This window comes from Syngnathus acus, chromosome 1 (assembly GCF_901709675.1).
Source record: "Syngnathus acus chromosome 1, fSynAcu1.2, whole genome shotgun sequence".
Taxonomy (NCBI): Eukaryota; Metazoa; Chordata; class Actinopteri; order Syngnathiformes; family Syngnathidae; genus Syngnathus; species Syngnathus acus.
Genome location: NC_051087.1, coordinates 17019926 through 17047736, shown reverse-complemented (window position 1 = coordinate 17047736; position 27811 = coordinate 17019926). Strand labels below are relative to the sequence as shown.

The window sequence follows — 27811 nt, the reverse complement described above, 5'->3', positions numbered from 1 at the left end:
GGTGCGTGACATAATAATGTCACACAATAAATTTGACTGAGCAGAGGGGTGTGTGTGTGTGCGTGTGCGTTTGTGTGCGTGTGTGTGTGTGGGGGGGGGTGTTCATGTGTGCTCATGTGTATGATGTGGCTCTTTGCGATGACACAGTAAAAAATGTGGCTCTTAGTCTCTGACTGGTTGGCCACCCCTGATCTACCCACTAAAAAAAAAGAATAATTTTATATATCTATATATATATATATATGTCATAGTGAAAAAAAGTCCTCCTCCCATTCCCTATGAAAGTGATACTTACTATGGCCAGCTGCCCCACTCATTTTTATACCCTTTCTTAAGTTTAAGAGAAAAAACAGGGTTCTGACAATTGGAGGGAACTCGCGAGCTAGCGTGTTTGTGTTGTGTTGTTAGCGCCGTTGTTTGTACACGCGTCAAGTGCGAAAAAAAAAAAAAACATTTTAATATCACGCGATCGACCAATAGTGGCTTGGCGAGCGACCGGTCGATCGCGATCGACGTATTGGACACCCCTGATCTAAAGAAACACGACGTTACAGATGACAAAAAACACAAGATATTATATACACCAGCTTAACTACGGAAATTAATTAATATAGCCACAGTGTTTGAACACTTCAACAGCGACATAGAGACAGAGAGCAGTTCAGTCTAACTGCATAGCCTGTCAACATAGGCAGCCGTGTGATTACGCAATACTCAGAGGAGGCTAGACAGGACGTTGGCTCTTCCGAGCTAATCTTCTTCGGTTTTAAAATAACTATAAATATTCAGCGATTTTGGTTCAAAATGATACAAAATTATTGAGATTAAAGGAAAATGACTTTATAATAGAAACAATTGAATTTGTTTTTCCCCTTTTCATGATGGCAGGGGAGGCGTAGGGGTTGCCTCCTCTGACCGCATGTCCCTGGTTGGAGTATTTTGGAGTCCAGCAGAATGACTTGCATTCTCTCTGGAAGAAACGTGGCCCAGAAGGGAAAAGGAATAGTGAGGCAACAGTGAGTTGATAATGACCTCAAGTCGACGCTTCAAAGTGCCCCCAAGGAAAACCAATAGGTAGTCCAAGTCATTTATCTCGTTTACTATCAGGGTGCTGAATACTGCCAGAAGTTTGGTTTACCGTTTTTTTCCATGTATAATGCGCAAAATTTAACTAATTTATTGTCCTAAAATCCGGGGTGCGCATTATACATGGGTACAATTTTTTTAAATTTTTTTTTTTGAAGAAAATCATGGTACAACAATTTTTGAAGAAAATCTTGTCACGGATGGAGTGTGGAAAGGAAGAGGGCGACCAAGTGCAGCTTGGACCAGGGTTCATTGGAGGAACTCAAAACACAGACTTGGTAAACTAACATAACTCTCTAACAAAACCAACAACAGCACTGACCGACAAAGACGTGGAACAAAAAGACAGGGTGACATTACCAAAGACAGGAACAGAAACCTGTGTTATTGTCAAATATTGTTTGTTTTTTAATCTCCATCGCGGACTGGACGTCATACGGAGGCAGTATCACTGCGCATGCGCACTATGGATCCGATACGAATAGTCCTCTTCTCTTCTTGACTGACAATGAATGTGATAGTTTAATACATACAATCAGCAAATAACAAAATACGTATTACAGGTAATATTTTATTTCACAACACTTTGCCTTGTTCCTTTCGTCTCTGCTGTTCACTTCAAACACGCTCCATACGAACGCAATGCTCTCGTATCAGACGCTTGCTCGATCACCTGCTCGTTTGCTGTCACAATGTACCCTACACAAATCCGAAACATTTGTTGCAGCTCCGAGTCACGACGAGGGGCAAGTTTTGGTTTCCAAGGGTGTTTTTATTCCTCTTCAACTTCTCTCCCATACAGAGCCGCCTTTTTCACATGTCCGCATGTCACTTTCCTCTCTTTTCATTTTAACCTAACTGATCGCGGCGGTGCCTTTATGGGCAGTCGGAGAAATCAACGCCAACAAAAAAAATACATCCAGCCTAGTTAAGACCATACCAAAGACTATAAAAATGGGACCCATTGCCTCCCTGCTTGGCACTCAGCATTAAGGGTTGGAATTGGGGGTTAGATCACCAAATGATTCCCGAGCACGGCGCCGCTGCTGCTCACTGCTCCCCTCTCCCCCAGGGGATGGATCAAAATCACACGGGGATGGGTCAAATGCAGAGGACAAATTTCACCACACCCAGATGCGTGTGTGACGATCATTGGGACTTAAAAAAAATAAATAAATAAATAAATTTGGGTGCGTATTATACGTGGGTACAGGCTTTTTTCCAGCATTGACATGCCATTTTTAGGGTGCGTATTATACATGGGGGCGCATTATACATGGAAAAAAATGGTAAATTACTATGTGGGTGGAGTTTATAACTAACCTATTTAGGCTATCCCTCTCTTGTGACAAGGATTATGTGAGACCTGCTGTCTGACTCTCTTATGAGCTTGAGAATTTGTGGAAATTCTTATTTATGTCTTCATGCACGGGATCAATTCATGAACCTGTTCTGAACTTGAATTGCCCTGAGCCCTTGTGTGCACCTCTTGTCCATATGCTGTCTGTGTATCTCTAACACTGTGGTTTACTGGTTTTGTAAGATGGGTTGCGTTTGTGTGCAGGAGACTGAAAAAATGGTATTTCCTATTTTTAGGACAAAAAAGGCCATTTGAATCAGAAAGTAAACCTGATTGAAATGATCAGTTCATCAGCAAGTACTTCAGAAGACTGATAATGACCCTGATGATTTGAATTTGGTGTGTTAAGAGATGGAAAGCATCTAAAACATGCAGGACAGTGGCCTTCGAAAACTGGGTCTCGACACCCCTGCTCTAAGCCATCTGGAACTCATTCTTTCTCCATGACCTCACTGAACTCCTCCACTGCCTATCTTCTTTTTTTTTTTTTGCCTAAAAGATAACCCAAGCGGCACTTCTATTTGCCTGTCAACACCAATCAGGTACTTCCAAAGTCCCAGAGGCCAACAAGGCCAATTGAGACTATCCCTACATTTTGATAGTTGGTGTCAATCAATCAGTTCTAGGATTACTGCTGCACAGACGTATTTTCAGTCAGAGCTGTGGTCAGCCGCACGCACGCACGCACGCACGCACTATTTCTAAGAATATTTTATTGTTAAAGCTTAGCTGCAGCAAAACATCTGGTTTCTAGTATTTTATTCAATAGTTACTTCATGTTTTATTTAAGTTTTCATTGAACCCATACTCTTATTCTATCAAGACATCTGCCGTGATTATAGTGCTTCGAGACTTTGTTCAAATCATTCAGCCCTAGACGCAACCTGAACTGTGTTACACAAGAGTAAAAAACAAAAAATCAGATTTCTCACCAGAGTCTTTCTTTTGAGAGTTCTTGTCTGAGTCTATAGTAGGTCTACTGGAAACAAAACAAAAAAAAAACACAAATTCAGAGAAGCCAGAGTGAGTTTAACAATGGTAACAGGTGGAAGAGAATGTGGCCTTTAAAAACACAAACCTGTTACTGCAGACAGAATCAATTGTTGGTTCTGGTATCTAAAAAGGGGAATTATAACAATTTTGAGTGCAATGTACATTTCACAGACATTAAATATATTACCTTAAAGTTTCTGAAAATCAGTTCCCAACATTTCAGGAATAAAAAGGAGATTCAGTGATTTTTTAATCACATACTTCGGTGAAATATAATAGTCCTGGTTTTGCATCAATGACCATATTTTATGCTCTAAAGCAGTGGTTCTTGACCTGGGTTCGATCGAACCCTTGGGGTTCGGTGAGTCGGACTCAGGGGTTCGGAGAGACCGGCAGAGCCTCCACTGCGGTGGTCCGAACACACCTGATTTATCGTATAAATTCGTGATGACGCATATCTGAAATGGTCTCGCAAAGTCAACAGCAGATGTCACACTGATTTGCAGGTATGTCATTTGTTGTGAGTTCACTCATTATGTTGGTTTTGTTCTTTTAACAAGGTGATGTTCATACACGGCTCATTTTGTGCACCAGTAAAAAACATCTATGTCTTGAATTTGATAAAAAAAAGATTTTATTTTTTACGATAAAGGGGTTCAGTGAATGCGCATGTTAGAAAAATGTATATATATATATATGTTATCATGCGTTCTCTAATCAATGCTTTACCGCAATATTACTGCAATATATGCTTGCTGTTTGGCCTTGCTGTTTTTATGATGTACCACAGAAGAGAAAAGTTACGGCTGGGTCAGGAGAGAGGTTACAGCTGGGTCAGACAGGACCAGCTGACAACTCAGCAAAAAGAAGACATCTACCGAGACAGTTCCTTTTTAACAAAGACCACTTTGTTAAACAACATGCCTCATTGCTGTCTTGCACCTCAGATGAACCTACAAGTGACCATCATTGTCAGGGTTTTCCAAACTATCTTGATCGTAAGATTATGTCGGAATGTATGTATCCAGTAATAAATAACCTAGCTTGTCCCATTCTACACAATGTCGTAAAGCATCCCTTGCTATGTTTTGACTAGAGGTCAAAGGTTTTCTTCTCTATCCAGGCCACTCAAATTCCTCTTCCCACATGTTCTTATCAGTATGTAAACACCTAGTGATTTCTTCCTTACGAGGCAAAGCCCACATGCGTTCCCCCTCCTCTTTTAGGGGCTTTTGTCTCACGATTTGTGGGTAGGGCAAATCCCAATAAAAAGAGCGGGAGTGCATACAGATATTTAGTGTAGTGAGATTGTTGTGAAGCTATCTGTACTGCACTCCTCGCGAGAAAAGACTTAATATTCTGTCTCACTTGTGGTTTGTTTGCTGTTGCTCTTCTCTTGAAATTTGTTCGGTCAGCGAAAAAACCTAACAGTAATTGGGGGCTCGTTCCGGGGTCTCGACACACCTGGCGGTTCCAGCGGACTCTTCGACGCAGGCGAAAATCCTCGGCCGAGGTAAACAAAAGCCCTTTGACGGGACTGTCTCGATCAGTCCGGCTGGACACCGGGAGGGTTGACGAGGCTATCCGAGGAGGAGAATCAGCAGACCGTGAGTAGGAATATTAATTCTACTAAAAAGAAATGGATGAGCGGTGACAAGAGGTCACCTAATGAATGAGCAGTGACGAGGTCACTTACAACGAGCAGTGACAAGAAGTCACTTAAAGACCTTGAGAATTCTAGACCCTATCAAGTGCAATCAGAAACAGTTAAATTCCGCAGGGGCGGTGTGGAGCCCCCTAACTTTGTTAGTTAAATTCCGCAGCGGGAGTGCGGACTCCTCTGTTATTAAAAATCGCGCGTGGTATGCTTGTGTACGGTTTGACTGAGAGTGATCTCATTTGAGCGCTCCTCTATATAAACACACAGGATTGTAAACAGTGGCTTTGTGTGGGTGCAGAGGCAAAAACTCTCCGCTCCCTTCGGGGAGGTGAAAGGAGACTTACCACACATCGAACTTTTAACCACTGTCCTGTGAATAAAGTTGGTTTTAGGACACTGTAGGTGCCATTCAAACTACCAACTCCAAAATTTAGAAAAATAAACCATGGGAAATTTAGATAGTAAGCGAAAGTCCCTACCCCGACATGAACTACAATGCAAAGATTGGAAAATAATTGAAAGGCAGGATCCCGACCGACTTAAAAAAGATTTCGATAAATGGGTTAAAAAATATAAATTTGAGGGAGAACTAGAAGAAGTACAAGAGCGGGAAGAGAAAACACATGCTACAAATTCAAAACTAAAGATCATAGCGAAGTTGTATCCGCAAATACATGACACACGCAAAATTGAGGAATCACCTCCTCCTTATGGGTTGATGGACAGGGCCACTAGGCAGAAAAGCCCGCTAGAAATGGATTGGTCAAAGGAAATCAGAGCAAATTATACAGAAATAGGGAGAACAAAGCAAAATGATAATGAAACCTTTGTTGAGTATCGAGTGCGCATGACAAAAGTGTTTAAAACACACAGTGGACTGGTGGAAGATAATGCGCCTCAAGGTGCTTATCAACAGCAATTAAAAAATGCCATCCACGCAGGGTCCAGACCAGCAATACAAGGCTGGGTGATCAAACATTATATGGGCATGAACACCGGAACTTTGGAGAAATACATAAATCACGCCCTCCATGCGGAAAAAGTAGTAATAGACAAACAAAAACGAAAACAAATGAAAGCTTCAAAAGACACTTTTCTGGTAGACCAGGATAGTGACACTTTTTACCAAAATGCAGGCAGAGGACAGAAAGGCCAGAGAGGGCGAGCAATGTCTAACAGAGGAGGCTTTAGAGGCCGTGGGAGAGGAGTTGTGCAACCTCCAATAGAATGCTGGAATTGCGGAGAAAACGGTCACATGGCACGTGACTGCACAAATTAACAAAGACAGTTATGATTAGGCCAAAACCAAATCAAATCAGGTTTCCATGTAATGAAGTGGGAACCTGGCTGCCAAAATTAAAGAGAAATTAGCTTAAATATACAGGAGATATTTGTGTTAAAGGGATAAAGTAAGATAAAGAAACACTGAAGTTAAAATTGGCTAAATAAATGGAAAAGAATTACAAATAGCTTCTAGAAGTAAAATAAAGAATAAATCTGACAAGTAAGACGAGCAAAAAGGTGTTCTTAGTGGGATCTATGTGGTCTTATACGTATGTTGTGCGTCATCCTTTTGTGTTGGTGTGTGTGCGTGTGCGCGCAGAGGATCCTCATGAGTGGGTGTGTATATGAGTGTGTGTGTGAGTGAGATGTGTGTTCTATGAAAGAAAAATTGAAGAATAAGGGAAGTGAAGAAAAATCCAAAGAGAGCTTGTTGTTGCATAGGCAGGAAGATGATGAAACGACATCAGCGCGGCCTCGCTTGAGGGCCGTAGCTGAGGGTGTGGACAAATGACAACAAATGTTGTGTAGAAGACATTGAAAGATGTCGAATGTGAACATGACAAAGGGCGCAACAGCAAAGCTGGCCTGCCCTTTGAGAGGGTGAGACTGATAAGCGTGCCTGCGCTCGCGCGTTGTCGCGGGGCGGGGCTGTGCGCGTGGGCCTTTGCTATGCTCGTGTGGGCGGTGGGCCGGCATCATGGTTGTTGCAGGAAATGGCCAGCCTGTGACCAATCAACATTGATGCTGCGCCCCCCCTCGCACGAGGGGTGCTATGGCTGCGGGCGACGCAGGGAAAGTGCGAGTTTCTCAGAGAATGTTTGAATATTTGAAGCAGGGTGATGCTTAAGAAAGATGTGACAATATTTGCATGAAGGATAATAGGCACTGATGAGAAAAGGAGTATAACCAAAACGTCAAAACAGAGGATGACGTTGGCGCAGCGTTGTTTGTTGGTATTGTTTGTGAGCTGTGTCTCTGTTGTTTTTGTGTTGTCTGTGTGCTGTCAGTGTTATGTGTTAAAATTGGCTAATGTAGGTGCACAAAAGAATTTGCTAGACTGTAGTCTATCTGATTTGCACCGCAAAACAAAAGCAATTTTGTGAAAATAAGAAGAAAAGAAAGGCAAGCAATTTTTTGTGGGCAGAAACTGGTCCACACTGCATTAATGCCTAGCCCTGATGAAACAAAATTTGAGAGATGGAAAGAACTTGCTTTCTGGAATTGGATGAAGCAAAATTATTAAATAACAACATTTCAAAGCTAAATTTAGAAGAAATAGTCGATTGGTTGTGTCAAGACTACACAAGTTTTTACATTTGAGAATAAGAGAGTGATTGAGTTAGTTAAAGTTAAGAAACAACAACAATTGACTATTATATTAATTTACTGGCGGTTATTTTGTTGGTTTTTATCTTTTTATCTTAATTGGTTTGACACCTTGAGGGAGAAAAGATTAGGATGTGGAACACGGGTTGAGACAACCAGTTACACACGCAAAGCATGTGAGCACTGGGACACTGAGAAGCATTTTGAAAGGTGTGTCAAATTAAATGAAGATGAAATCATATGTAGTAATACAACACTTTACTACATATGGATGCTCTAAATCAGTGGTTCCCAAAGTGGGCGGTACCGCCCCCCTGGGGGCGGTGGAAAGATCTGGGGGGGCGGCGAGGAAGAAAGGGGCGGCAGTCGATTTGTACACAACACGCCGCTCTGGCCCAGTCAGATCCGACAGCATAGACTACAAAAGCAAAAGCTCAGGTTTATAATTTCAAGCTTGTAATGTTCAGAATTGTATCTATAATAAAAACCGCACTCTGGCGGTCAACATCATCTTGAGTTCAAGTCAACATGAAATTGGGGACTCGCCAGAACGCGCCGTGTTGTGTTGAGCTGGTTAGGGCAGTGGTCCCCAACCACCGGGCCGCGGACCGGTACCGGTCCGTGGGTCACTTGGTACCGGGCCGCCAAGCCGCACAGAATTTTTTTTTTATCGACGATCAATTAATTCAGGTCAAGACACTTGTTTCCATATGTGCCTTGGGGGGGGCGCTAGGAATTCACTGGGGAGCCAAAGGGGGCGCCAGCCTGCAAAAGTTTGGGAACCACTGCTCTAAATCATACAATTGAGTAAAATAAAACATACATTTTGATTTTCATTCAAATTGCTAAGATTCTTGTGATAAACAATGAGAGAATGATTGAAAGGAAACTACAAGGAACTACAACTAAGCTAGTTGTGGAAGCAGTCCAATTGCCACGAAAAATAGCTATATGCACGTGTGCAGGGCACACATGAGACTGATAAGGTGCCAAGAGGTAACAAGCTTGCGGACGGAACCGCATAGCTGTAGTGCAAAAGACGCTTCAAATTTTGTACACACAAGAAGCAGATTAAATTACTGAAACGTTTTTAAAGATGTGCAGCGACAAAGTCCATAGACTGAAATTCGATTATGGACGAAAAGAGGGGCAAGAGTGGAGAATGGTATCTATAAATGACCAGAAGACTGACCTATCCTACAAAAAGCCTATATAAATGGGCAGCAATATTGAGCCATGGTGTGTGTCACATGGCTCAAGAGGAGGGATAGTGGGGCAGTTCATTCAGCTTTATACAACATATGGATTTGATTCATATTCAAAACATTTATAAAACAAAATTTTTGTGGAGTTTGTTTAACATGTGCTAAACACAATCCACAGGGTTATAATGCCTGGTCATAATAGATGCATTCTCAAAATGGTTTGAATTGGCTTCAACAAAAACACTGAATGCCTTAACAGTGGAAAAAAAAAACGTTATGTAAAGAAATAATACCGAGATATGGGATTTCGGAAATTAATTCTCATGACAGGACTGGTATAAAGTGTGAAAATGTGCATGGAAAAAAGTGGAAGATCATGGACAAAATGTTTACACCTGGTCAAACTGTACATAAATATTACAAGTACTGTGGGTTTAACCCCGTATGAAAAATTGTTTGGGCGACAATATAGATTACCATGTTTCAAAACCAAGTGGGATACTAAGGATGATTCAAATTTGGCATTTACATTTTATATTTATAATTAATATTTTAAAGGCAAAAAGAACAAAGCACGTTCTCATTAAGAGCATTGAAAACGAAACACTGGTGTTCTTCCAAGGGGGAAGGGCCACATTGAATATTGATAATTACATCAACTGCCATTAAAATAGCAGAAAGGTCAGTTGAGGTGGTCCTAGCAAATTACAAAAGGGTAATTTCTTTTGAGGTAACGTTCAATCGGAAAAAGTGACCCAAAGGAAGCCTCAGAAATGCCGGGAACAAGAAAATGGAACAATGACGTTATTGCATGTAAGGTGGCTATCTTTGTTGCCATTTTGTTAACTTCAGCAATATGGTATTTGTGGGAACTAAGTCATAATGAGTAGGGGAGAGATGAGTGAACAACTTATATTGATCACTCCCAAAAAACAATGCTGCATTGTAGCAATTTAAAAGATCAATTTGACTTTTGCAGGATGATCTGCTGTGTCGGATCTGGACTGCAATGAAAATATGATGTTTATATGTGTACTTTGTCAACAACCGCTGTAGATGTTAAAGAATGGGATGATTATATCTAAAACGAATGTGGATAATTTGTTTCAGGTAACTATAAGAGTTGCTGAAAAACGAAACAATTGATTGCTAATGGCAAAACAAGCTGCAAAGACAGAAACAAAAAGTGAATATGTCATATGTATGGATTTGCGACCGATTCTTTATGTTGTATCGTTGCCATTGACCAAAGATTGTGTGACATCTGTCACATCTACTGATTGTGAAATGTGTGACAGAGCATTCTATATAGTAATATCCATTGAAAAAAGAAAAAAGAAGCCATTGCTTTCAGAGAATGTAGTCAAGCTAAATTGTATATGTATCAACATGCCAAGATCTGGGAAAAAGCTGGAAAAACAAACAAACAAAATGTCTTTAAATTTGAGAGTCGACGATGATCTGACTGAAATTGATGCAATCAGAGTCCCCAGAGGAGTTACTGATTAATAAGAATTAATTGACCAAATTGTAGCAGGATGGGAGTCTTCCATTTGCTGGTGGTGTACGATGAACAAAAACGTCGACATGATAAATTACAACCATTGCAACATGCAGAAATTGGGCAAACGGACACAAGCGGGACTTGAGGCAGTGCACGGACAGCTAGCCACGCCTTCCCTAATGTCAATCCAGAACCGCAATGCTCTTGTTATGTTGTCGTCTGAGAAAGGAAGGGTCTGCGCAATGTTCAGAGAACAATGCTGCACCTTCATCCAGAACGACACCGCCCCTGATGGGAGCCTGACGAAGGCGATTGCAAGCTTGCAATCCCTCAAAACGAGGATGAAAGAGCACAACAAGTGGATGACTGCTTTTGGGAAGTATAAAGCCCTTGTGTCCTCAATTACTGCTATACTCACCTTGTGTGGTTGTTGTTGTATTCCATGTCTCCGTGCTCTGTTTAATCGTCTCATCACTACAGCAATATCGCCCATGGAAGACAAGATGGCCGGGGTATGCCTAATGTCTGAACGCCAGCATGTTGATGATAACGATGATGATGATGGAATTTTTGCACTTGGGTTTACAGACTTCTTCCCAGATCTGGGTGTTTCCGAATGATAATATCGCAACGTTTATCCTTTCTTGGTGTAAACTTATTTGTGCTCATACTTGTGATCCTACGGCTGAAAATCTTTTTGAAGTGGCCACTTTTAGGTGATAAGATGGTCTCTGAGAACTTATGATAAAGAGGAGGGAATTGTTAGAAAAATGTATATATATATATGTTATCATGCGTTCTCTAATCAATGCTTTACCGCAATATTACTGCAATATATGCTTGCTGTTTGGCCTTGCTGTTTTTATGATGTACCACAGAAGAGAAAAGTTACGGCTGGGTCAGGAGAGAGGTTACAGCTGGGTCAGACAGGACCAGCTGACAACTCAGCAAAAAGAAGACATCTACCGAGACAGTTCCTTTTAACAAAGACCACTTTGTTAAACAACATGCCTCATTGCTGTCTTGCACCTCAGATGAACCTACAAGTGACCATCATTGTCAGGGTTTTCCAAACTATCTTGATCGTAAGATTATGTCGGAATGTATGTATCCAGTAATAAATAACCTAGCTTGTCCCATTCTACACAATGTCGTAAAGCATCCCTTGCTATGTTTTGACTAGAGGTCAAAGGTTTTCTTCTCTATCCAGGCCACTCAAATTCCTCTTCCCACATGTTCTTATCAGTATGTAAACACCTAGTGATTTCTTCCTTACGAGGCAAAGCCCACATGCGTTCCCCCTCCTCTTTTAGGGGCTTTTGTCTCACGATTTGTGGGTAGGGCAAATCCCAATAAAAAGAGCGGGAGTGCATACAGATATTTAGTGTAGTGAGATTGTTGTGAAGCTATCTGTACTGCACTCCTCGCGAGAAAAGACTTAATATTCTGTCTCACTTGTGGTTTGTTTGCTGTTGCTCTTCTCTTGAAATTTGTTCGGTCAGCGAAAAAACCTAACAGCGCATATGAAACTGGTGGGGTTCGGTACCTCCAATAAGGTTAAGAACCACTGCTATAGCTGTACCTTCACAGACAGCTTATGTTCTAAGCCTCAACTGTAATGGTTCAATGCAAGGCTGTGATATTAATTACAAAGCACTGTCAGATGGCTTATAATTTAAGTTATTCAGTAGATAAAACACAAAGTAGTAAGTGATTAGTCTGTGATACGAAAATCCTAAAACTAGTACCGTATTTTCACAACCATAAGGCGCACCTAAAAGTCTCAAATTTTCTCCAAAGGGGATGTAGCGTGCCTTACAATGCGTGTGCCTTATGTGTGCACTGAGTTCCAAAGTCTGTCACTTTCACCATCCCGGTGAACTATTGTCGAGAAGAAGGGGACCAACATGGTAGCTATACGCACAATGGGGCACGAGAAGACGGCTTTTACTGTGGTACTAGCTTCCCATGCTAATGGCCAGATACTGCCACCTATGGTGCTTTTCAAGAGGAAGACGCTGCCTAAAGAAATGTCTCCATGTGGACTCGGGAAATCAAAAGGGCTGAATGGACGAGGAGAAAATGAGAGAGTCACTGAGTGAGGTCTACATAATGAGACCGGATGTTTTTTCCACACGTCACCGTCCTTGTTGAGCTGTGACTCCATGCGCGCCCATCCCACAACCGCTGTGAAAAACCTAGTGCGGCAAACAAACTCTGAGTTTGCCATCATTCCATGAGGCTTAACAAGCACTCGTATGCGCTGCTGTGATAAGTAAATTTCCCCGCTGTGGGATGAATAAAGTTCTATCATCATCATCATCAACTCCAACCGCTGGACATTGGTTTAAACAGGGCGTTCAAAGTGAAGTTGCGAGCGTCATGGGAGTGATGGATAACAGATCGCGAACACGGCTTTACAAAAACTGGGAGGCAGCGTCGAGCAAGTTCATCCCTCCATCCATCTTCTTCCACTTATCCGGGGTCGGGTCGCAGGGGCAGCAGCTTTAGAAGGGACTTCCAGACTTCCCTCTCCCCAGCCACTTCGTGCTGCTCATCCCGGGGGATCCCAAGACGTTCCCAGGCCAGCTGAGCCCGAGCCACCTCATCTGGCTCCTCTCAGCGTGCAGGAGCAGCGGCTCTACTCCGACTCTCTCCAGGATGACCGAGCTTCTCACCCTATCTCTAAGGGAGAGCACGGACACACAACGGAGAAAACTCATTTCGGCCGCTTGTATCCGGGATCTAGTTCTTTCGACCCACAGCTCGTGACCATAGGTGAGGGTAGGAGCACAGATCGAACGGTGAATTGAGACCTTTGCCTTTTGGCTCAGCTCTCTCTTTACCACGGCGGACGGGTACAGAGTCCGCATTACACATCACTGTCTGGTTTGGATCGGCCACCAAACAAGACAAGCACAGACTGCAACGGACAATCAGGACTGCGGAAAAGGTAATCGGGACCAACCTCCTATCTATCCAAGACTTATACCTGTTCAGGACCAGGAAACGTGCAAGTAACATCTCTACAGACCCTTCACACCGAGATCACAGTTTGTTCGAACTACTCCTCTCCGGACGGCGTTACAGAGCGCTGTACGCCAAAATCAACAGACACAGACACAGCTTCTTTCCCCAGGCTGTCGCTCTGATGAAATCACACGACTCAGAGTCTCAGAGACATCACTGGGCAATAATATCCTGTTCTTGCCACTTCAATGTTGTTAGTTACCTGAATGTTGTTAGTCACTTAAATGTTGTACAAAGACTGAGATTAAATTCCTTGTTTGACATGCACAAACTTGGCCAATAAAGCTGATTCTGATAGGGGTGTAACGATTCATCGATACACATCGATTAATCGATATAATGCTCTACGATTTATTGGCATCGATGCTAAACGTAAACATCGATTTATATCGCCGTGTTTGACCTCGGACATTAGACGCGACTTTATTTTGAAATCCAGTTCATTGTTGCTTGCTTCCTCTTTCCGGGAGCAGTACGCGGCGTGTTGTGTTGTGAGCAGAGCAGGCACGTGAAAGGGGAGCCGACAACTACGCGGCTCCTGGGCTGGTGCTATGGCTAGTGTCCAAGAAGACGAGGAAATTCGCTCCCCTTTGGGCTTCAAGTCATTCGTTTGGAAGCACTTTGGATTCCAAAGAAAAGATGGCTCAACGGACAATTAAAATTATTGTAAATAAATAGTTCAGTAATGCACTTTAAAGTTAATGGTATTACAAAAAAAGAAAGAATATTCATTTTTCTTTACTTATATGAGAAAAAATATAGGAATTTGATCAAGTTCAGTGTTAAAATAAGCACTTTGTATACTACAATACTCTTGTAATTTCCTAAATAAAGAGTTTGCAGTACCTTGTTGATTTTGCGTATGAATTGTTATAAATCAGGATATTGTTCTATATTTTTTATTTAAAAAAATTAAAAAAAATAAAAATATCGATCGTGGAGCACTATATCGTGATGTATCGTGAATGAATCACAGCAGGCTTTAAGATATCGGCAAATATCGTATCGTGGTTCTTTGTATCGATATATCGTATCGTGACAAAACCCGCGATTTACACCCCTAGATTCTGATTCTAATTACAGCCGACGTTGCTCCGATCTGCCAGTCGATCTAATGCGCCATCCTGCCCTCGCTCGTGAACAAGACCCCAAGATACTTGAACTCCTCCACTTGGGGCAGGATCTCATCCCTGATCCGGAGAGGGCATTCCACCACCCTTTTCCGACCGAGGACCATGGACTCAGATTTGGAGGTGCTGACCGCTTCACAATCGGCTGCGAACCACTCCAGTGAGAGCTGGAGATCATGGCTTAAAGAAGCCAACAACACCACGCTGTCTGCAAAAAGCAGAGACGCAATGCTGAGGTCCCCAAACCGGACACCCTCAACGCCTCGGCTGCGCCTAGAAATTCTGTCCATAAAAGTTGTGAACAGAATCGGTGACAAAGGGCAGCCTTGGCGGAGTCCAACCCTCACTGGGAACGAATCCGACTTACTGCCGAAAATGCGGACCAAACTCTGGCATCGATGATACAGGGACCGAACCGCCCTTATCAGTTGGCTCGCCACCCCGGGCTCCCGAAGCACCCTCCACAGAACTTCCCGAGGGACACGGTCGAACGCCTTCTCCAAGTCCACAAAACACATGTGGACTGGTTGAGCGAACTCCCCTGCCCTCTCGAGGATCCTGCCGAGGGTATATAGCTGGTCTACTGTTCCACGGCCAGGACGAAAACCACACTGCTCCTCCTGAATCCAAGGTTCGACCTCCCGACGGACCGTCCTCTCCAGCACCCCTGAATAGACCTTACCAGGGAGGCTGAAGAGTATGATTCCTCTGTAGTTGGAACACACCCAACTGTCCCCCTTCTTAAAGAGGGGAACCACCTCCCCAGTCTGCCAATCCAGAGGCACCGTCCCCGATGTCCACGCAATGTTGCAGAGGCGTGTCAGCCAGGACAGCCCCACAACACACAGAGCCTTTAAGAACTCCGGGCGGATCTCATCCACCCCTGGGGCCTTGCCCTCGAGGAGTTTTTTAACTGCCTCAGTGACTTCAACCCCAGAGATTGAAGAGTCCACCTCAGAGTCTCCAGGCCCTGCTTCCACAATGGAAGGTATGTTGGTTGAATTGAGGTCTTCGAAGTATTCTCTCCACCGACTCACGACGTCCCGAGTGGAGGTCAGCAGCACGCCATCTCCACTGTAAACAGTGTTGACGGTGCACTGCTTCCCCCTCCTGAGACGCCTGATGGTGGACCAGAATTTCCTCGAAGCTGTCCGGAAGTCATTCTCCATGGCTTCGCCAATCTCCTCCCAAGCCCGGGTTTTTGCCTCAGATACCGCAGAAGCTGCGTTCCGCTTGGCCATCCGGTCCTGTCGGCTGCCTCCGGAGTCCCGCAGGCCAAAACGGCCCGATAGGACTCCTTCTTCCGCTTGACAGCATCCCTTACCGCCGGTGTCCACCAGCGGGTTTGGGGATTACCGCCACGACAGGCACCGACCACCATACGGCCATAATTCCGGTCGGCTGCCTCAACAATGAAGGCACGTAACATGGTCCACTCGGACCCAACGTCCCCCGCCTTCTCCAGGACGTGGGAAAACTTCTGCCGGAGGTGGGAGTTGAAGCTCTTCCTGACTGGGGATTCTGCCAGACGTTCCCAGCAGACCCTCACAGTACGTTTGGGTCTGCCAGGTCGGACCGGCATGTTTCCCCACCATCAGAGCCAAGCCACCACCAGGTGGTGATCAATTGACAGCTCCGCCCTTCTCTTCACCCAAGTGTCCAAAACATGCGGCTGCAAATCCGATGACACGACTACAAAGTCGATCATCGCACTGCGGCCTGGGGTGTCCTGGTGCCAAGTGCACACATGGGCACCCTTATGTTTGAACATTGTGTTCATTATTGACAATCCGTGTCGAGCACATAAGTCCAATAATAGAACACCGCTCGGGTTCAGATCGGGGGGGTGTTCCTCCCAATCATGCCCTTCCAGGTGTCAAGTGGCATGGTGGTACAAGATGGTGTATAATTGGGTATCGGATTTGGCCCAGGCTGATTGGCTATCCTAAAACATGTAGTAGTTCCAAAATTTCACCAGGAGATGATGTTAAAGCTTGACGTAGGGGTGACCTGATGGAAACTAACAAATATAATAAATTAAATTGTTAGCAATTGGGAGGACACGACCTGTTCAAACATGAAGCAACACACAACTTTTGAATATGATTTTGCTTTGGCATAATTTTAATCTGTAACATCTTGAGCAATATCATTATATATGTTAAAGTTGGAAGAACCCATGATTACGGCTAATGAGGATTATCTGTTAAATTGACTATTGTGAAAACATGCTTTATTGATGTTGCAATGTTTAATCGATATCCAACATGTATTTAACATTGTTGTTCCATCTATACATGAATGTATTAAGTTGTGGGGAGACACAAGAGGTTGTTTGCTATACTGGTGGAGTCTGCTGAAAGAACAAGCTAAACAGGAAACAGTTGCATCCGGTAGCAGAGAACAGTCATGCGCAATGGTTACTACTGAATCTTTTGATTGATTGAACTTTATTCATACCACAGCGGGGAAATTCACTTGTCACAGCAGCGCATATGAGTGCAAGAATAATACGAGTGCAAGAATAAAACAAGTGCCAAAATTTCAAAAAAGGGTAAATAACAGACAAGGACAAACACAAGTGCCGCTAGTAGAGACGAAACACATTAATCTTATCAGGTGCCACGCATGTTGTAAAGTCTGACAGCAGAGGGAATGAAGGACCTGCGGAACCGTTCCTTCCTACACCGAGGGTGCAAAAGTCTGCTGCTAAAGGAGCTGCTCAGGGACCGCACAATTTCATGGAGGGGATGAGAGGTGTTGTCCATGATGGATTTAAGCTTAATCAACGTCCTCCTCTCACCCACAACCTCAATGGAGTCCAGGGGACAGCCCAGGACAGAGCTTGTTCTTCTGACCACCTTATTCAGCTTTTCCCTATTTTTCCTATTCCCTGCTTATATCTTAATATTTCACGCCCCGACCTGGAAACTCTCGTCTCCCCATGAGAGCTGCGTTACAGCAGAGGGGTCGAAAGGGAGTAGGGTCAGGTCACTTACATTGGATAAGTGTGGATTTGACACAGGTCTCACTGTCATTGCCCACGTGAGCATTGAAGTCACCCAGTAGAACGATGGAGTCCCCAGAAGGAGCGCTCTCCAGCACTTCTTCTAAGGACCCCAAAAAGGGTGGGTACTCTGAGCTGCTGTTCGGTGCATAGACACAAACAAAAGTCAATTAAGTACAAACAAACTCAGCTTTGCCCCTGCCGCCTTTTTAAAACAACTTGCGTGCATGTACCATATGTTTTAAGCTAGCGTATGTTGTACCATGCCTGCTCCCAATAATACGGTGAGCCTTATGTATGTGTTAAATACAGAAATAGCACCGGTAACTGAGACTGCGCCTTTTAATACAGTGCACCCTACGGTCGTGAAAATACGGTAGGAAATATACAAAGGGTACCTTGGCCCTAGAGGCATCAATTGGCTGCTCTCCAGTGAGGTTATTTGAGTTTACCAAAGCCTGGGGATCAGCAGCTTTCAATATGCACAGAGATGCCTGAAACATGAAATGACAATATGACTATGAGAGAAAGATGGCATTTTGATACATAGCATCTTGCAATGTTAAACAGAGTATGATCCAACTTTGTCTCAAAAGTGATTGACGGGCAGATCTGGACGGAACACCATTCAACTGCAGTAGGGCTGGGCGATATGGCCTTAAATTTACCGTAATTTTCGGACTATAAGTCGCTCCGGAGTATAAATCGCATCAGCCATAAAATGCCCAAAAAAGTGAAAAAAAACATATATTAGTCGCTCCGGAGTACAAGTCGCATTTTGGGGGGCAATTTATTCGACAAAATCCAACACCAAGAACAGTCATGAACGAGCAACAACAGGCTAAACGATAGGTATGCTAACGTGACATAAACACAAACTAAGAGCTGAGAACGGCCCTGACGTAAAATTCAGTTATTCAAAAAACTATTACATAAATAACACGTTAATAAAACCATCTGTGTCGCTCCAATTCATTAAATCCATCAATCGTCCTTTGTCAACAATGCGTGCGCGCCGCTGACGGCTCTTGCACTTCAAAATATTCCACAGGCCCATATAACGATATATAAATTATATATCAAATAACTATTATGTAAGCAATAATGTTATCAAACCATCTGTGCACTCTAAATCATTAAATCCATCGATCAAATTCCTCGTCCTTTGTCAACAACGCCGCGCGTGCGCCCTGACGTCAGCCTCGTCGTTATTCCACAGATCTACTATATAACTATATTGTAGCGTTAACAAAGTTCAAGGAAAGACGTGGGTTTGGTAAACGGCTCTTTATTTAACAAAACAAACTTCCAGGCGTGTGGCGGCGTGGACTTCCAGCCACGGAAGTGGAAGAGAGCTCCATAGAAAAGGACCGGGCGTGCGTAAAAGCCATGACCGACGTCACTGCTGACGTCACTTGAAATTCAAATTACAATAATCCCTTGCTACATTGCGGTTCGTTTATCGCGGTTTCACTTTTTTTTTTTTTTTAATTTTTGAAAAAAACCACATATAAGTCGCTCCTTATTATAAGTCGCCCCCCCACCCAAACTATGAAAAAAACCGCGACTTATAGTCCGAAAATTACGGTAATCTTATTTTCAACCGTCCAAAAAGAATTTCTGATTTTAACTGGATATTTATTACCTAAATCAGGGATGAGAACGGCAAATGAAAAAAAACACTGAAAAGTAGCCGGGGTCTGGGGGCCGCATGCCCCACTGGGGGGGCCGAAGGGTGCCAGGGGCCATAGGCCCCCATTGGGGACTGCAGGGGCCACAGGCCCCTATTAGGGACCACAGGGCCTACAGGCCCCCATTGGGGGCTGCAGGGGGCCAGGGGCAACGCCCCGGAGGGGGCTCAGGGGGAAATGTTCCCTGGAAACTCCTGGATTATGGCAGTATAGCAACCCCAAAACCATTAATTTCATCACTCAATTTCAACAATTTTGTTAAAAAAATATTCCTTCTTGGTGGGCTACCAAGGTGAATACAATACAGTCAAGCCTCGGTTTTCGACCACAATCCGTTCCAGAAGGCGGTTCGAGAAGCGAATTGGTCGAATTTCCCATTACAAATGATGGAAAATTTTTAATCCGTTCCGAGAATTTTTTAAGCATTTTCTCATTTGCGCATATTTGTCCGATCTCGCAACTGCAGCGCACCGCTGAACGCGCAACCGTAGCGCGTCGCCGACCGCGCAACTGCACCGCACTGGTTGCATTATTGTGACAGAGCCATTGCTGAAATTTAGAAAATATTTTTTAACTCCTGATGTACTTTCCAAAATTCAAGTGGACCTAAGTGCGCAGGGAGCTTAATTTTGTCCAATCGCGCAACTGCAGCGCACCGCCGAACGCGCAAACGTAGTGCGTCGCCGACCGCGCAACTGCACCACGCTGATCGCATTATTGTGACAGAGCCGTCGCTGAAATTTAGAAAATATTTTTAAAGTCCTGATGTACTTTCCAAAATTTAAGTGGACCTCAGTGCGCAGGGAGCTTAATTTAGTCCGATCGCGCAAGCGCAGCGCGCCGGGCGCTCACTGTCGCATTGCTTTAAGAGAGTCTTTGTGTTCCGAGTTGTAAGATGACGCTGCTCTCGAGCCATGCCCATCTGAAGCAGTTCCTGATCCCATTCGACTTGTCTATTTCCCTGGCACGATCTTCGTCTTTTTTCTCTAAAACCTTCACCATGCTGGCTAAAACTTTTGCTAATTAGGCAAATGAGTAGGCAAATGATGTGACGAAAGTAGCGCCAAAATGCTGCCAAAAATAAGGCGGCTGTTGTCGCAATACTGCTGCCAGCCCCCCCCATATAAATTTTAAACATATAATTTTCTATAATTTATAACTAAAATGTAACTGATAAGGTGAAACACACAATGAAGTAAACGTTTGGCCCACCCTGTATATCCTGTAGCAGTCCAGGTACATAGCTTTATTTTAATAACGTTTGTTTGGCAAGTAAAATTATCTTCAACATGAGGCATTATGTTGCACAAGCTGAGCGTAGCTGGTGGCGTGTTTCCATTATTTGATAGGTTCTCTGTCAGGCACATTTGCTTTGCAGGCGGCACGGATGAAGCATTTGAAGCGAAAATTTGGTCCTTTACCAATTTAGTGGTAAGCTGACGTGAACTTCTGTCAGGGGCGCATTGCCGACAGCCAATCAACGTCAAGAACATACTATGTATGTCACTATGTCATTCTGTTATTACAACGAAAATGACTGTATATACCGTATTTTACGGACTATAAGTCGCTTTGGAGTAAAAGTCGCAAGAGCAATAACATGCATAATAAAGAGAAAAAATTTATATACAAGTCGCACCGGAGTATAAATTGCATTTTTGGGTAAATTTATTTGATAAAATGCAACACCAAGAACAGACATGAATAGGCAACAACAGGCTGAACTGTATGGTATGCTAATGTTACATAAACACACAGATGAGAAATTGAGAACGTGCCTGACGTAACATATTAAGGGTTATTCAAATAACTATAGCATAAATAACATGCTAACAAGTTTTTTGAACCATCTGTGTCATTAAATCCAAATAAATCTTCATCCTTTATGTCACTTATAAACAACTCTGCTAACCCCGGAAGTACAAGATGCTTCCTCTTTTACATGGCTTACTTCAGACTCATAGTCAGTTTCAGTTCCAATTATTCCGCATGCCTCAAGCGCCCTTAGTGTGAAAATAACATGTGAAGTGATATAATGTGTTAATAATCACATATAAGTCGGTCCTAAGTATAAGGCGCACCCCAGGCCAAACTATGAAAAAAACTGCGACTTATAGTCCGGAAAATACGGTAAATACACGTATTTAGGTCGATGCATCTGACGCTCAACTAGCCGAATTACACAGAGGTTAATAAACATGGCTAAACTCAGACGCAAGACTGTTTTATGCCTATGATGAGTGACAAATATAATGCGGGTTTTATTAATAGTTGACAGAAAGAAGCAAAAATGATGTCAATTTGGATCATAATGATATCCGTATGGTGCCTGTTTATATCAACATTTTCCAAATGATCTTAACAGTGGGTTTCTCCTTCTGTAGTGCACACAAAACACCATTTGCTGCTGCAGGTCACCTTAACAAATAAAAGAAAATATTTTGGTTGTGATACTTCCATTGATCACTAATTCACTAATCATTGTTCTGGGTGATCTTAACAGGGCGAACCTCGCACACGAACTCCCCAGATACAGACAGCACATAACGTGTCCCACCAGAGGGGCACAGACACTGGACCACTGCTACACCGTAATTAAGGATGCATACCACTCTGTGGCTCGTGCAGCTTTAGGACTCTCGGACCACTGTCGAGTTCATCTGATCCCGGCCTACAGGCAGAAACTAAAAACTTCTGAGCCTGTGGTGAGGACTGTGAGGAAGTGGACAGTGGCGTCAAGGCAGGACCTCCAAGCTTGGTTTGACTGCACTGATTGGGGAGTTTTTGAAGCTGCAACTTCAGACCTGCATGAACTCACTGACACTGTCACATCATACATCAGTTTTTGTGAGGATCTGTGTGTGCAGACTAAGACCTTCTGCACGTACAACAACGACAAACCTTGGTTTACATCGAACCTCAGGAGGCTGCGCAAAGTCAAGGAGGAGGCCTACAGGAGCGGCGACCGCGACTTGTTCAAGCAGACCAGAAACACACTGAACCGAGAGGTCAGGAAAGCCAGGAGGTGTTACGGGGAGAACCTGAAGAGACACCTCTCTGCCAATCCTGATCCCTCAACAGTGTGGAAAGGTCTGCAGAGCATCACGGGCTACAAGAAACGAACCCCCCCCCCCCCGTCCTGTGGAGACCCCAAGGCTTGCTAACCAGCTAAACAGGTTCTACTGCAGGTTTGATCGGTCCTCCCACACAACGGGACCTCCTGCAGCACAGTCTACATACTCACCTCCCCCCACAACTGCTCTGTCCACACCTCCATCACCATTGTCACCCACTCTCTCTCTTGCAGAGGCCGCGCCCGCACTCCAGCTCCGCGAGGAGGAAGTGCGCCAGATGTTCCGGAGACAAAAGACCAGGAAGGCACCGGGCCCAGACGGCGTGTCACCTTCCTGCTTGAAAGTCTGCGCTGAGCAGCTGGCGCCCACCTTTGCACGGATCTTCAACCGTTGTCTGGAGCTGTGTGAGGTGCCCTCGTGCTTCAAGAGCTCCACCATCGTTCCAGTGGCCAAGAAGCCCGCCATCACAGGTTTGAATGACTATAGACCTGTCGCACTGACATCTGTGGTCATGAAATCTTTCGAGAGGTTAGTGCTGAACCACCTGAAGGATGTCACGGGCCCCCTGCTTGACCCCCTCCAGTTTGCCTACCGGGCAAACAGGTCGGTGGATGATGCGGTCAACATGGGACTGCACTACATCCTGCACCACCTGGACACCCCAGGAACGTACGCCAGGATCCTGTTTGTGGACTTCAGCTCGGCGTTCAACACCGTCGTTCCTGACATCCTCCAACAGAAGCTCACCCAGCTCGCGGTGCCTGCCTCCACCTGTCAGTGGATCACCAGCTTCCTGACCAGCAGTAGACAGCGTGTGAGGCTGGGGAGCATCACATCTGACACCCGGACCACCAATACTGAAGCCCCTCAGGGGTGCGTCCTCTCCCCACTGCTCTTCTCTCTCTACACCAACTATTTCTCCTCAGGTGACTCTCCTGTGAAGCTCCTGAAGTATGCAGACGACACCACTCTCATCGGACTGATCCAGGACGGTGATGAGACTGTGTACAGACAGGAGGTGGAGCGGCTGGTCCACTGGTGCAGCCAAAACCACCTGGAGCTGAACCCGCTCAAGACCGTGGAGATGACAGTGGACCAGGCGAGAACCTTCACCACTTTCACCCCTCACTATCTGCAGTAATACTATTCTCTCCACAGACACCTTCAAGTTCCTGGGAACCACAATCTCTCGGGACCTGAAATGGACTGGTCACATAGACTCTGTCCGGAAGAAGGCCCGGCAGAGGCTGTACTTCCTGAGACAGCTCAAGAAGTTCAACCTGCCGCGGGAGCTGCTGAAGACCTTCTACACTGCCATCATCCAGTCTGTCCTCTGCACGTCCATCACTGTCTGGTTTGGATCGGCCTCCAAACAAGACAAGCACAGACTGCAACGGACAATTAGGACTGCAGAAAAGATCATTGGAATCAACCTCCCATCTATCCAAGACTTGTACCTGTCCAGGACCAGGAAACGTGCAAGTAACATCTCTACAGACCCTTCTCACCCAGGTTGCAGTCTGTTTGAACTACTCCCCTCCGGACGGCGTTATAGAGCGCTGTACGACAAAACCAGCAGACACAGAGACAGCTTCTTCCCCCAGGCTGTTGCTCTGATGAACCACTCAGAGTCTCAGAGTCATGACTGTGCAATAACATCCTGCTCTCCACACCTTTTTTGAATTGTCTACACTGTTTGTACTATATGTCCTCTCTGCATCCATTGCAGCCTGGTCATCCTGGAAGAGGGACCCTCCCATCTATGGTCTCTTCTCAAGGTTTCTCATTTCCCCTAGCTGGAGTTTTGAGTTTTTCCTTGCCCTCTTGGGAGTTTTAGATCAGGGGATGTTAGAGAATATTTGCCATTTTTCACATGTCCTGAGTGTTGTTAGTCACCTAAATGTTGAACAGAGGCTGTGATTTACCGAAGTCAAATTCCTTGTTTGGCACGCTCAAACATGGCGAATAAAAACTCTTGAATCTTGAATTCAATTAGACTTAGAGACTTAGACTTAGACTTAGACAGAACTTTATTGTCATTTTGTCAACACTAGGTGTGTACAAAACGAAATTTCGTTGCATACGGCTTTCAGCAATGTAGAGGTATTTCGGCTGGTTAAAAAAAGTGACATTCTATATAAAAATATGAGATAAGATAATTATAAAGTACAAAGTGCAGCAGTGATAAAGTATGTGAACAGTGCAGGAGACAAAAACAGTATTTACAAGTGTGCAGAGGAATGCTACGTTTGAATGTTCAGCAGTCTGACGACAGCAGGGAAAAAACTATTGCAGAACCTGGTGGACCTGCAGCGGATGCTGCGAAACCTCTTCCCAGAGGGCAGCAGGGAGAACAGTCCATGGTGGGGGTGTGATGGGTCACTGATAATATTTCGGGCTCGGGACACGCAGCGCTGGGATGACAAGTCCTGAATGGAGGGAAGAGGAGCCCCGATGATCCTCTCTGCTGTCCTCACCACTCTCCTCAGGTTCTTCCAATCGGAGGCGCTGCAACCTCCACACCACACCGAGAGACAGCTTGTCAGAATGCTCTCTATGGTGCTTCGGTAGAACGTCCTCATGATGGGTGGGGGCAGGTGGGCTCTCCTCATCCTCCGCAGGAAGTACAAGCGCTTCTGTGCCCTCTTGACCAGTGTTGTGGTGTTCACAGTCCAGGTGAGGTCGTCTGTGATGTGGACTCCCAGGAATTTAGTGCTGCTGACCACCTCCACAGCTGAGCTGTTGATGATCAGTGGAGCGTGGTGAGGCTGGTTCTTCCTGAAGTCGACGATGATCTCCTTCGTCTTCTCCACATTCAGGATCAGGCTATTTTCTCTGCACCAGCCCACCAACTGCTCCACCTCCTCTCTGTAGTCCAGGTCGTTGTTGTCCCTGATGAGGCCCACCACCGTTGTGTCGTCTGCAAACTTCACGATGTGATTGGTGGTGAACCTGGGGGCGCAGTCGTGTGTCATCAGGGTGAACAGCAGGGGGCTCAGGACGCAGCCCTGAGGGGAGCCTGTGCTGAGGGTGATGACATCGGAGGTGTTCTGTCCGACCCGGACTGACTGAGGTCTGTTGGTGAGGAAGTCTAGCAGCCAGTTCCGAAGGGGGGTGCTGAAGCCCAGGTGTTCCAGTTTTTCCACCAGATGTTGTGGAATGATGGTATTAAACGCTGAGCTGAAGTCCAGGAACAGCAACCGCACGTGGGTGTTCCTCTCCTCCAGGTGAGCCAGGCTCAGGTGAAGAACGGAGGAGATGGCATCCTCAGTGGAGCGGTTCTGCCGGTAGGCAAACTGGAACGGATCGAATGTTGGGGGGAGTCTGGAGACGATGTGATCTTTGAGCAGCCTTTCGAAGCACTTCATCATGATGGGAGTCAGTGCCACAGGTCTGTAGTCATTCCATGAGGTGATTTGAGGTTTCTTCGGCACCGGAATGATGGAGGCAGCCTTGAAGCACACTGGCACTTTGGCTTGGTCCAGCGAGATGTTAAAAATGTCTGTGATGACACCAGCCAGCTGGCCTGCACATTCCTTGAACACCCGCCCAGGTATGTTGTCGGGGCCTGGGGCCTTACGTGGGTTGACTCTTCTCAGAGTCTTCCACACGTCGGCTGAGTCAAGGCAGAGGACCTCCTCTTCCTGGTGGGGAACAGTTTTAACTGCCGGAGTGCTGTTTAGTGCCTCAAAACGCCCAAAGAAGTTATTTAGACCATTTAGGAAGTCAGCATCAACCTCACCCACCGGGGGGGAGGGTGAGTTGTAGTCCGTGATCGCCCGTATGCCTTGCCACATACTCCTGGTGTTATTGGCGTCGTGGAAAAAATCCTGAATTTTCCGACTGTGGCTTCGCTTCGCTAGCCTGATGGCACGGTTCAAGTTGGCTCTCGCTGTCCTCAGTGCCTCCTTGTCGCCAGACTTGAAGGCTGAGTTCCGTGCTCGCAGCGTATGACGTACATCCTCAGTCATCCAGGGTCGTTGGTTGGCTCGGGTGATGATGTTCTTAGTGGTGCTGACGTCCTCGGAGCATTTGTTGATGTAGGCTGACACAGTCATGGCGTACTCATCAATGTTGATCTGATTGTCATATGTTGCTGCTGATTTGAACATGTCCCAGTCAGAGCACTCAAAGCAGTCCTGGAGTGCCTCCATGGCCCCCTCAGACCACACCCTCACCTGCTTCACTGTGGGTTTTGCTCTGATCAGCAGGGGCCTGTATGCAGGGGTTAGCATAACAGATAGGTGGTCTGAAGAGCCGAGGTGGGGGCGGGGGGCTGCTCTGAATGCATCCTTTATATTGGTGTAAACCAAGTCCAGAGTGTTCTCTCCCCGAGTTGGAAAATCCACGTGTTGGTAAAAATGAGGGAGAATAGTCTTCATGCTAGCCTGGTTGAAGTCCCCAGCAATGATGAAAACCCCCTCTGTGTGCGTGGATTGCAGCTCACTAATTGTCCGGTAGAGAACCCTCATGGCCTCTTTAGTGTTAGCGCTAGGAGGCACGTACACAGCCGTGATGCTAACAACAGTAAACTCCCTGGGCAGGTAGAAGGGTCTGCAGTTCACAGTCAAAAGCTCGATGTCCGAAGAGCAGAAGCTGGCGACAGATCTAGCATTTTTGCACCAGTTGTTGTTGATGTAGACACACAGCCCACCTCCTCGGGATTTACCGCTTAGCTCGCTGTTTCTGTCGGCGCGGAATGTAGCGAGCCCCTCCAGGCTAACGGCGTTGTCCGGCATTGATGAGTTCAGCCATGTCTCCGTCAGGATGAGAGCGCAGCAGTTTCTAACTTCCCTCTTTGAAGAGAGTTCCAGTTTTAGATGGTCCATTTTATTATCCAGCGAGCGGACGTTGGAGAGGAAGATGGATGGAAGCGGCGGTTTGTAGGGGTTAGCTCTCAGCTTAGCCGTTAGCCCACCTCGACAGCCGCGCTTTCGCCGCCGGTCACACCGCCTACGCTTACTCCTCCTCCGGCGTGTGCTGCCCGGCGAGCCCGCTGCGTCGTGAGCTCCTGGGGCTAGCGCCCTGAGCACTCCGAGGCTACGCAAACAGACTAGGGTAGTTGTGGCTACGTGTCCGAAAACACTCGATGACCGTACCTCCAGCAGGCGCTGGCGATCATACGCTAATCTACTGGATGGATAAACTAAACTTTGAGTTGTTTGTAGTGTCCTAGGCGACATATTTTGTGAATATCCTCGTCGAATGCTGAGACCCGTAGCGGCCGCGGCCAACAGGGGCGCCGCCATCTTGGATTTTGTCTTTAACAGTACCAGCTAATTTCAGACCTTTTTTTACTTTTATCTCTCTAAACAATTTTGAAAAAACGTAAATACCGAGGATTGAATGTGTGGAATGTAAAAAAAATAAAAATTGGGGAGTAAATGGGTTTTAAAAAAAACACTCTTAAGAGGATTTATTTTCATTTTTGACTGATGCTGCAATTCTGAACCATTGGATT

The 27811-nt window shown here is 45.3% G+C and overlaps 1 protein-coding gene across 1 annotated transcript in view; it reads right to left on the bottom strand.

Annotated features, from left to right (window-relative positions):
* LOC119124462 (zinc finger protein 638-like) overlaps positions 1 to 27811 on the bottom strand; it is a 168940-nt gene that overhangs the window by 73667 nt on the left and 67462 nt on the right. The window contains exons 7-8 of the mRNA XM_037254471.1: positions 3525 to 3562; positions 3379 to 3425 (exon numbers count right to left, since the gene is read on the bottom strand). Coding sequence (XP_037110366.1) covers positions 3379 to 3425; positions 3525 to 3562 — 85 coding nt within the window. The remainder of the gene's footprint in view (positions 1 to 3378; positions 3426 to 3524; positions 3563 to 27811) is intronic.